General features: G+C 40.9%; 1 protein-coding gene across 4 annotated transcripts in view; it reads left to right on the top strand.

Moving 5' to 3' along the window:
* Positions 1-12,150, top strand: part of RBMS3 (RNA binding motif single stranded interacting protein 3) — a gene marked incomplete at its 3' end in the record, with an annotated part of 470,025 nt that overhangs the window by 322,123 nt on the left and 135,752 nt on the right. For all 4 annotated transcript variants that reach the window (XM_083578126.1, XM_083578127.1, XM_083578125.1 and 1 more), the window contains exon 6: positions 11,665-11,744. In XM_083578126.1, the coding sequence (XP_083434252.1) occupies positions 11,665-11,744 (80 nt within the window). The remainder of the gene's footprint in view (positions 1-11,664; positions 11,745-12,150) is intronic.

The raw sequence follows: 12,150 nt of genomic DNA, 5'->3' as shown, positions 1-12,150 counted from the left end.
ACCTTTTGTCCTTGATGCAAAAGAACGTTGCTCTGAAGAAGATGTTAAAATAACAGGGTCTGCATTCAAATGGCAAAACAGACTGAAGGATGAGGCTCTATTGCCTCCTCCCAGTGAATTCATTAACTTGCCTTATTATACATTTGCTAAGGGGAGATGCATATCTGGAACATTAACTTGCGCTTGAAAGCTTGAGGTTTTTTTTCCACAGGAATGAATTTAACAGGGACTGGGGAGGGGAGGAGATGACAAGGTGGAATGTACACTTTCAGAAGCACCAAGTAGCACAAACTGTGTTTCCATGAAGTATAAAGGCAGCCAACGCTGGGGGTTATTCTGGGATGTGTGCCTTGCCTGCTGTGTGGTTGAAATGCTCTTTGTGTACCTGGAAAAATTCAAGGGCTGCCCAAGATATTTTGCTGCTTGAGATGACCTCTGTGGCCAGGATTGTTTTTTACCAGCTTGCAACAATTACAGGACCACAATAGCCTGACCTCAGTGGTCCATGCATTGACAGTCTCAAGCCTTGATTACTGTAACATGCTTTTTGTGGGGCTGCCTTTGTATTTGGTCCAGAAGCTTAAACTTGTGCAGCATGCAGTGATTGGACAGCACACAGGTGCAGATTACTGCTGAGAAAGCTCACAGGTTGCCAGTTTGCTACCGATACAGGTTCAAGGTACTTGTGTTAATTCACAAAGACCTAAGTAGCTTAGACCCAAAGTGCCTTAGGTAAAGGTAAAGGGACCCCTGACCATTAGGTCCAGTCGTGGCCGACTCTGGGGTTGCGGCGCTCATCTCGCTTTATTGGCTGAGGAAGCCGGCATACAGCTTCCGGGTCATGTGGCCAGCATGACTAAGCCACTTCTGGCGAACCAGAGCAGCGCACGGAAACGCCATTTACCTTCCCGCCGGAGCGGTACCTATTTATCTACTTGCACTTTGACGTGTTTTCGAACTGCTAGGCTGGCAGGAGCAGGGACTGAGCAACGGGAGCTCACCCCATCACGGGGATTCGAACCGCCGACCTTCTGATTGGCAAGTCCTAGGCTCTGTGGTTTAACCCACAGCGCCACCCTTAAGGACCCTCTGATTCCTCTGTCACTGAGGTCCTCTGATGGGGAACTTCTGCTGGTTCCCCATGCCCATGAGATTTGGTTGGCTTTTACAAAGCACTGCATCCTTGGTGTGTCAGGCCCTGCCCTGCCAGACTCCCTACCAGCAGATTTTGGGCAGAAACAACCCCTCCCTCCTTTCCCATGTATTTTGAAAACTATATTGTTCAGAAGGGCTTTTGCAAGATTCTTTTTCTCTTTTTGTCCAATGCATTTTATCGATGCTTTATTGATGCTTGTAATGCTGCTTTTACGGATGCCTTTTTCCTGGTTTTATTCTAATATATTGAATACCACATTGATACATTTTTATGGAAGTGCCGATTGTAAATACGTAAAGTTCACAAAGACAAAACAGTGCAGAAGCAGGAGATTGAGGGCAGGGGATAGTTCTGCTACCTATTCCTTAGAGCTACTTCACAGCTTATGCAGAATAAAATTACGGCACGTCTGAGGACAAAGCTGCACATTATACTAAATCCATAGTGTGCAGCTAGGTGTGTTTTTTCTTTAATTACAAGCAGTGTTGGAGGGGGAGGAAGGGGGGAGGGAGAGTAAGACTGCAATTGGGTTTGTAACATGTATGGAGCAGAGAGTCATAGCCCTTCTTTTCCCAGCCACAATCTGGATGAAAATCACCCTCCATGTGTATATAAGGCTTTGAAGGAAGTTTCTATTGGCACCAGCACATAAATCTAAGAAAGACGTATTGATTTATCCTCATTATTGATTTATCGATCACCTGTCTCAAGCAGTATATGCTGCAGATGATTAAAAACAGTTAAAAACACAATGTGCCGAGGGCTTTGCAAAACCGATTTGTTTGTTCCAATAAATACTTCCTCCTTCCAGCTCGCTAACCTCAGAAATACCCACATAATGGTTTGCACTTGCATACAGAATCATTATTGGGTATACGTGGACTTCTTTTTAAAGGTGCTATGTGGAAACACAAAACAGGTGTGTAAGTACCTATTGGCTTTAAAGCCACACCATCTTCCTCCCTGCACTGGGAAGCAAGATCTCTAAGCAGTGCAGATCCCATTGAAAGATGAGAGTGCATCTTACGATCTGAAATTGTATTATAGGTGCGTCATCATGTCCTCCACTGGGAAACATATCCCTAAGCAGTAGAATCTCCATTACAGGACATGGATTCGAGTTTTATCACTAGTGTAGAAAGAGCTGTTGTTCTTGATAAATGACAGTTACGGACAACTAACTTTCATTTTCTGAAGCTGTTTCTTAATGATGGAAGTTTGCAGAAGTAGTAGGCGCTATAACTTTTATTTTGGGGGGGGGGGCCTGACGTCTTGTATCTTAAATTGACCTTCCAAAATTCACCCCCAAGTGACATTTCATAGCAGACTCATAAAGCTCTGAAAAGAGAGAGAGAGAGAGAGAGAGAGAGAGAGAGAGAGAGAGAGAGAGAGAGAGGAAAAATGAGGGAAATTCTTACAGCCATACACTCATCTCTTGCAGTGCTAGCGGGTACCAGTATAATACTTAAACTGAAAGGCAACATAAATCAATCAGTGCCTGGCTATGTTTTATGCTACCCATTTCCTTGCTCAGGAAACACACTAGTAAATATGTTGAACATAAACTGCTTTAGAACAATATTGCTATATGGGGCACGTAGCTATGTCAAAGGTAGAAATTCAGTTTTTCCTTACTTTAATTTTTGTAAAGGCCACACCTCTGCCCAGCCAGGGGGCATACACATTTGAAAGCTTTAGCCCTATACCAAGGGTGCTTTAAACAGTTCCTGACATATTTCTAGTCAGAAATATAATAATAATAATAATAATAATAATAATAATAATAATAATAATTATTATTATTATTATTATTATTATTTACACCCCGCCCATCTGGTTGGGTTTCCCCAGCCACTCTGGGCAGCTTCCAACACAATAATAAAATACAGTAGTCCTTCAGATATTGAAAGCTTCCCTAAAATATGATTGTACAGGTCATCCCTTTGAGAATAGAATGGGGGAGGTGATTGACTATATGGGACTGGCTGAGATGACTGGCAGAATCCGTGACCAAGGGAAAGAGACGGTGGAAGAAGATTGGAAGAAATTTAAAGTTTATCTTAAGAACTGTTGTAAAATTAATGAGTGCTAAAATGTCATGGGTAATGTAAAACAGAATTGCAGTGATAAATAATTGGGTAAGAGGAAAAAGATCAGAAACTGAATTACAAGTATTGAAATTAGGGGTTGCTGAAAAAGTTTAAAACAGGGATGCAGAAAAGGGAGGTATGGGGAAGTCGTTGAAACAAGGTTCAAGAAAGAGAGGTTAAGAAATTATATGTGTTTATATGTTTGTTTGTTTATGTGTCGTTAATTGTTAGTTGTATTGTGTTTTAATATATGTTGTAAAATCAATAAAAATTTATTTTTTAAAAAAGAGAATAGAATGGGGGGGCATCTTTTACACGCCTTATTGCAGGCATAGGCAAACTCAGCCCTCCCAGATGTTTTGAGACTACAATTCCCATCATCCCTGACCACTGGTCCTGTTAGCTAGGGATGATGGGAGTTGTAGTCCCACACCATCTGGAGGGCCGAGTTTGCCTATGCCTGCCTTATTGTCTCCCTGGACAGCTGAGTGGTCTTATCATCAGGTTTTGGTTTCTTTCCCCCCCTTTTTTACACTAGGTCTCATGCATGCATGTGTAGCTAGATCAGACATTTAACAATCACTGTACATTTTATGAGGCCGAATGACTGGATCTTCTCCGTTGTTTGCTTTTAAGTATCATGGCATGTTCTGAAGTTTCTTTAAGGCTGTCTTGGCACCTTGGGAGATTTCGTGATAAGTTTGTTGGCTTCTCTGCCAACCAGATGCATTCCATAATCATACATTAGAAACTTCAGGGGAGCTGTTTGTAGGGAGTTAAATTGTATGCATTACTATGACTTGATGATAAACATCCAGACATACGGTTCACTTGCAGGATTGAATCGCTGACTGCAAAATATGAAATTTGGATAGATCCCCGTGCTCCCATAGTAACCTTTTTAGTGTGCCACATCCCATAATGCCTGTGTGCACTTTTAAATGTTTTATAGTCATAAATATGCTTTCGGTTTGATATGTGGGATATTGATATCTCAGAGTTTCCTTTCACCTTTTAGGAATAATATTTCAAATCCCAAGAGCAATAATAAGCTAGAGGTACAGACTTGGGATTTGGATCAGGATTAAAAAACATTTTGTCAATTTATAAGGATGTTACTTATACTGTACTTTTAATGGGAAAGGAAAGGAAATTGGAATAATATATTTTGTATGGCAGTGAAGGAAAATTACACAGTTGTTCCACTAACCTATTATTTTAGGCTTCCAACATTTTGCTAGCAACTCATTTAATCATCTCATTATTTTTGTAATACATATTTTGTCTTTTTCATTTGTGGTTTGAATTAATTGGCATAATGATCATGTACAGTTGACTTAGTTCCATAAGGTCTCTGCATGTAGTATTTATTTTTGTTATCTTTGTTCAGGCTCCCTATTACTTTCATAATTCTTAATGACCATGTTGGGTCAATTATGGTTTCCAGCGGAACCAATATCCACAGGATATTCTGAATATATATATAATATTATCCCTAACACAAAGATGTGACTGGCATTTGGCTTAAATTATCAACTTTGAATGTCTAACTTTCAACACTTATGTTTTATAAGCATCATGGGTACACAAATTCACAGCGGAAACTTTCAGTAAAGTAATATTTCTTCGGATGTTCCTGGTATTTTTCTCAATTTCTGTGAGCCAGAGTGGCATTGACAGTCACTTTCTTTGAAGCAGCTGCTGCTGATTATATATTTATTTTTAACCCACCTTTTCCCCTAATGGGACTCGAGGTGGCTTGCAGATAAAATAAGAACTGCTAAAAACATGGGGGGAACAATTAAGCACTGGTAGAATTAAAACTATCTGTCTGTCTATATGTGATATAGCTTGCTTTTTGAGTCAGATGGGGCTAATTCACATGAAACTTTGGGCATATCTGTGAATTGAAACAACTGATGGTCTGCTCGTGATGAAGAGATCAGGAGGTTGCCTTGTTATGACCATGTATCAAAACGCTCAGAAAAACGCAAGAAAACTTGGGAGCATTCCATTATCTAAGACGCATGTCGAAAAAGAAACATAAAAGAATTAAATGATACAGACTTCCAACAGATTTATAGTCCTCAAAAAACCGAGCTGAAGAAGGCGTTTACTCCGAAACAGGGCCCTGTCCTGGTCACCACTACTGAGTCATACATCTGATTCACACTCCGGATACTCCTTTTCGGCCCTATTTGATTCCTTATTCCTTATTCTGATTCTATATAATATGGACTCCTTTTGACTGCCATTGAGACTTGTACAAAATAATTGTTGTGTACTGGTATTTTATGTACCTCTATACTATATCACTGCATATTTGAAACTACATTATTCCTGTACTTAAACGTTTTACCTTAAAACTATCGTACTTACACGTTGTGTTTAAATTTACTTAAAACTATCGTACCTACACATTGTGTTTAAATTTACTATCAGCTTCAAATTGTTATTCTTAGCAGAATATACACGTTTTTCTTTTCAACTCTCGAGTAGGAATTATTCCTTATATTTAAACTTGTGGCCTGAGCTCTTGGTATATCCTTTTTAGTGTATCTCCAACAAGAACTCCAATTTCTTTAATGTATCAATATCAAGCACATCTGCGGTCTGCTGCGTTTGGTAGGTCACCACAAGCTCAGGCAAAATAGCATTCCAAGGTGTGCCACCCATAGCACTTTAAAGGAGGACACCACTGATTTGATCTGGAATCTTATGCTCAAAAAGCCTGCACAGTATCCTACAAAGCCTGTGATCTATGGCTCTTCCAGGGCCAACATCAGGTTTCAAGACCCTGGGCAAAGTACTGTTGTGGGACTCCCTTGGAAATGAGGGCCCTCCAGCAGCAGCAGCAGAGGCTGGCCCCACATGCCCATTCCCACTCCCAACCCCAGAGGCAACAGGATTACTGGGTAGTGGTACATAGCAGTGCAGACCTTGAAGAACAGGCCCACATCATTGGACTTCCCAGCACATTCACCAGTAAAACCAAGCCGCTCCGCGGACTACTGGGAAACACTGGCCTGCGAGCACTCCAGTTGGAGAACAACCTTTACCAAAGGTGTCATGGGCTTTGAAGACACTCAAACCCAGGACGCAAGGGAGAAACGTGCTAAGAGGAAGGCACACTTGGCAAATCCATACCGTGATCAACTCCCACCCGGAAACCAATGGCCCCACTGTGGAAGGATGTGTGGATCCAGAATTGGCCTCCACAGTCACTTGTTGTTAAAACCGTGTTTATGGAAGACAATCTTACTTGGCTACGAGTGATCGCCAAAGAAGAAGAATATTAGATGGGTGCCTTCTCTCTCTTGTCTTTCCAGTACCTGTTGAAGACCTTCCTCTTTCAGCAAGCCTTTTTAAGCTGAGATCTTTCTGCATCAGTACTGGAATTGTCTTTATGACATCTTTATGGTTTTATCACCTGGATGTTTGCTGCCTTTTGTGGGATATAAATTTAATGATAAATAAATAATCCCCACAATGCAACAACTACCGTGTATACATTATGGGCACACATTATAGCGTTGGAATTTAAATGATGCAGGTGGGTCCAGCCACACAGGACTGACAGTTCAAGGTCAGTGCTCCAGCCAAGGCCGCCCCAACCCAACGGTAGTATTTATTTTTATTTTATTTATTTATTAGATTTATAAACTGCCCTTCATGACAAGATCTCAGGGTGGTTCACAGAATATAATAGTAGTTGTAGTGGAACCATGACAGCCTAGAATCTGTGCTAATGGCAGCCTTGCATTACTGGATTCTGCCAAGCCATTTAAATTTTCTCACAATGCAATACCCTCTATGCAAGCTCTTGTCAACACTGGGCCAATATAAATATTTTTAAAGAGATAGATGATAGATAGATAGATAGATAGATAGATAGATAGATAGATAGATAGATGATAGATAGATAGGGCTGCAGAAGCACAGTGGTGGTCAGCACTTTTGAATACTCAGTATTCATTATATGTGTTAGACATTTTTGCTCACTGGATGGGTTTCTCGGTCACTAATGAAATAGCTTACATATGTTAGCTTCTGTAAAATACAGCAAAAGTATATTTTAGAAGAGTATATTCTGGGGGGGATGTGTATATGCTTCTGCTGGGAGATATATAAGGTAGAAATGTTTCGTAGAGTGGATGTCATACTGGTAATTCAGCAAGCCGTGTCCCATATAAAGCAATTGCAAATATATCTCTGGCATTCAAGCGGACCCAGCAGAACGTGCGAATTTTCGTGTTGCGATCTGAAGCCAGGCTTAATGTGTCGTGGACTGCCTGCTACAACATTGTTCTAGGCGGCTCCAAAGAATTCAGGTAACGTGGAAGAAAAATGGGCCCAGTTGTAGCTATTGAGCACTGCGCTTGAAAGGAGTATGTCGCTACAGCTTTGTCTATTGTGCTTCGTTTTCAGATGGGATTTGATAATGCTAGTGTCTGTTTCAAGTGAAGTGTGTGCCAGATTACAGATAGCTAGCCCTAGCATTTGAAAGCTGTTAATTGTGAAACTTGAGAAGAAAATGAACTTGTTCTTTCTGAGGTGGCTATTCAAAATCTGGTCCTCCCCACTTTTTTACTTTTTTGTGTGTGTCATTCTAGAGCACTGTGGGCTTCACTTTTATTTTCTTCCCACATAAAATGCACAGAGCGTACAGACGCTCTTTCATTTGGCAGCCTCTCCCTTGCCTTCTTTGCTTGGGAATACTTTTGGGTTGTTAAGAATGTGCCCCCATGTATTAAAATGAAATTGTCACTGCTGTGTGGTGCAGCGTAACATGGTTTGACACTCCACGCCCGCAGCTACAGAAAACAGGCTTTTATTGCATTTATTCTTTCAGAGACAAGAGTCTCTATAGATTTGCTGCCGATGTACGCTTAGTTAAATCTGAATGAAGCCAAAGTGAACAATCTTCGGCATCAGTCGTTTTGTTCTTTGTCGAAAGGTCCATAGCCCACGTGGTTGTGGCAGCATTTAAAAAACAAAACAAAAAGCAGGTGTACAAAAGATTGCAGTGATTACAAGTCAAGAGGGACAGTTTTAGTGCCGCCTCCTGAAATAAAGTAACATGCATTTTGATACCATTAAATCATCCCCTGTTCACATTTTCCAAACTGCATCTGAAAACCGCTACAGGAGAATGCAAACCCCGTGTTGACACTCTGGAGAGCATCTTCACACTCCAGAAGAATGCATATTACCATATCACATATTTTTGAGTTTTTGGGTCAGCCTTTGGGGGCTGTATGTTAATGCACTGTGGAAGGAAGCTGAGCCAAGCTACGTGAAAATACGTTGAGTTTATAGCAGTGTTCTTGCTGGAGGCGCAGCAAGCTGGGGGCTGAAAATTCAAGTGACAGCCAGTATTGGGAAGAGAGAGAAAATGGAAAAGGTTGATACATGTTTGTAAGGCTGGAACTTTCTATACTGTCCCTTTAGCATCATTTCTTTGGGGAAATCCTACCAGATCTTCTTTCAGAGTCAGATATGAGTTTTCGATTTTCACAGCTTGGTATGGCTGGTCTGCTGGGGATGGAGCTTTTAAGCAGAAATGGGCTGATAGCAGCTCCCTTTTATGAGCAGTGTGGATAAAGTATGTTTTAAGGTTAGCCAAGGCGTTTTGAGGGGATTTAAAAACTTTTTGGGGTGTTGGAAGTATGTGACCAGGGTAGGCAACTGGAATTGATTTGAATTGATTTGTTAGTATATATTGTGTTTTTGCATACAAAGTGTAAGTTTGGAAAAGGGGACAGGGGCACCGTGAAATCAATTGGATTCACACAGAATGTTATGCAAGTTGCTTCAATACTGAGCCCAAAGCACAGAACCATGCCTGGTTTCAGTACCAAATTTGAAAATACAGTGGTACCTTGGTTTAAGTACTTAATTCGTTCCGGAGGTCCATTCTTAACCTGAAACCATTCTTAACCTGAGGTACCACTTTAGCTAATGGGGCCTCCCACTGCCGCCGCGCGATTTCTGTTCTCATCCTGAGGTAAAGTTCTTAACCCGAGGTACTACTTCTGGGTTAGCGGAGTCTGTAGCCCAAAGCGTTTGTAACCCGAAGTGTTTGTAACCCGAGGTACCACTGTAATGGTTTTCATCACAATCCCTATTTGCATGCTAACTAGAGGTGGCTGGGAAACAGAGAAGATCAGGAGGGGGGGAGGAAATGAGCAGAAAGTGCAAAATGTGGTGTTAAAGGAAATTAGGTGCTTCCGTCTCGTGGAAGTGGAAGTGTGGTACCCAGGTAGATTCAGCTAGCAGAAAGCTTTTTGTGACCATTTCTTCTGGAGAACTGGACCTCTGAAGTATAGGGGGAGGGGAATTACTGTCAGATGCAGAACAAGACAATCATTTTGGCCTCAGAAAATGAGAAATGCAAAGTTGGTAAGGGGGTAAGATTCCCTCAACCAACTTGCTACTTCAGTCTCTCAGAGCTTTTCTTCAGACAGCAAAAAATTGCAGGAAGGACCAAAATGTCTGTGTGGGGGGTTGTTTTCCTCAGGAGAAACCGCTCCGATAACAACTACTGCCATTTTGAAAATTAGAATCCTTATGTTTTGTTCCGATGGACTGATTTAAATCTTTTTTAAAAGTTTAAATTTAAAATATTTTCCCCAATTTACCCCGGCTGATTTAACTTTCCCTTCTGTATTGCTTGTATTGTGGTTGAGGAAGTATAGTTGGGTGGGGGAGAATATATTATCCCGACTGAAGGCCTTACCAGGGAGCATTTCATAATGGTGATATTGTCTGGGAAACAGAGGGTCACTTATGAAGGGGGGACGTGCATACCCCCCCACCCCATTTCTCCTGAAAGCAGGATGCCAGGAACACCACAGCCCATTCAAAGTTTATTGTAGCCTGCACCTCAGTGAAACATGTTTTTAAAATGCCAAAAGTAGCCAGTTTCCCTTTGAGGAAAAATTGCAGCGTTTGAGACTTTTTAATAAAATATTGTGCGTGTTGTAGGAAAAGTGGATAGGGAAAAGTCTCTCTCTCTCTCTAATAATAATAGTAAAATCTGGGGCCATCCAGTGAAAATGAATGCCGGAAGATTCAGGGTAAACAGAAATAATTCTTTGCACTGTATATATATATAGCACGCACAGTACAGTTTTAAAGCACATGACTTCCTCAGAATAACCCTGGGAATAGTAGCTTCCCCTTCACAGAGTTATAATCCCCAGTCCCTTTAGCAGCCTACAGTTCCCAGGGTTCTTTGCAGGAAGTCATGTGCTTTGGATGCACATAGTAAAAGTCTAGCAGGAACTGAAAAATGAGCAGCCGGTGGGAAATGAAGAGGAAGAAAACTGGGGGTGGGGAGATAAGATGTTAAAATATTTTCGAAATGGCATTTGAAAATTGAGCAGCTAATAAGAGTGGGAAGAGAAACATCAAGATGGCCGGTTGGGGAGTCATTTTTTCAATCTGAATTAATGAGAGGTCAAATTTGTAAAAAAAAAAATAAAAAAATTGGAAAGCAATAAAAAGCAAACACATTAAAAATAAATGTGCTTTAAAAGTATTGTGTGGATTTGTGGAGGATGAAATTAATGGACTATGTGGAACTTGATAAACTAACGGGAAGGATCTGAAACCGGCGGGACCAGAAGTTTACTGAGGACTGGAGTAAATTTACGGATTATTTGAAAAGTATTTGTGATGATCAGACGACGTTTGTAGGTTTGCAAGAAGCTCTGTGAGGAATAATATTAGAAATATTGCAAAAATGAAGAAGGAGATAGGATATGTTAAAGATGTAAAGGCAATATTAAGTTAGGAAATGCGTAAGAAGTGAACAAGACGGAGGATTATCAGAGGTGCTGATGGAAGTCCAATAAGAATGTATTTGTGATAAATTGTGTGCTATGTTTTATAATTTTGTATTTTAAAACATATATATATATATGTATGTATGTATTGTGTGGATTTGAAGGGAGTGACGGCCACCAACTCGGATTGCTTTAAATGGGGATTAGGCAGTTTCATGGAGTATCTGTAGCTATTAGTCATTCTGATTATGTACTACCTCCAGTTTTAGAAGTTGCTGGAGAATCCCTGCATGTGGGATTCCCATAGGCATCTGGTTGGCCACGGTGAGATCAAGATGCTGGACAAGATGGTTCATTGGCTTGATCCAGCAGCCTCCTCCTCCTATGCCCACGTGATTTTCAGAACACACACACACAAAAAGGTAATGTTGTAAGTGTAACTGACACAGAGACTTGGATGTACAAAACCAATGCATCCAGACAGAAAAGTATCGCAATTCCTCTTAAAGCCTCAGTATAATGGAGGCAGGCGGCATGTTTCATTATCAAGTGATATTGCGTGACTTTTTCTTGATACCTGTCATCTGATCGATGTTCCATAATTATTATTATTTTTTCTCTTTCTCAGGATGGAATCTACCGAAAAATGTGAAGTAGTTATTCAGCATTTTAATGGGAAATACCTGAAAACACCCCCTGGTGTGCCAGGTAAGTGTTGTGTGTTCTCTCTCGGTGTGATAAAATATGGAAGCTCCTTTTCCAGAAATGGCTCTTGAGGAGAGTTCTGACTTGACATTTCACATATTGGTCTCTCTCTCTCCAATTTGCATTGAATTTGTGCTGTTGTATGTCTTAGGTCTTGACACCCCCACCTCCACATTAAGTATATTAATCAAACAAACCGAATAAACTGGGTGGGGGAGGAGAAAATGAGAGTGGAGGAAGATAAAGGGGAAATAGATTTAATTCAACCTATGGAATCTCATTACATAGAGAGGTCACTGAACCCATTTCCCACTATCATGAGTTCTTACTTGCCATCAATGTATTTACTGTCCTTTATGCCACAGCGACTGGATCTAACGGTCAGGGGTCCCTCTACCTTTACAGCATT

This window comes from Podarcis filfolensis, assembly GCF_964270895.1.
Source record: "Podarcis filfolensis genome assembly, chromosome: 12".
In the NCBI taxonomy this organism is placed as follows: Eukaryota; Metazoa; Chordata; class Lepidosauria; order Squamata; family Lacertidae; genus Podarcis; species Podarcis filfolensis.
Note: the sequence above shows the minus strand (reverse complement) of the source record. Positions and strands in the feature narration are given on the sequence as shown.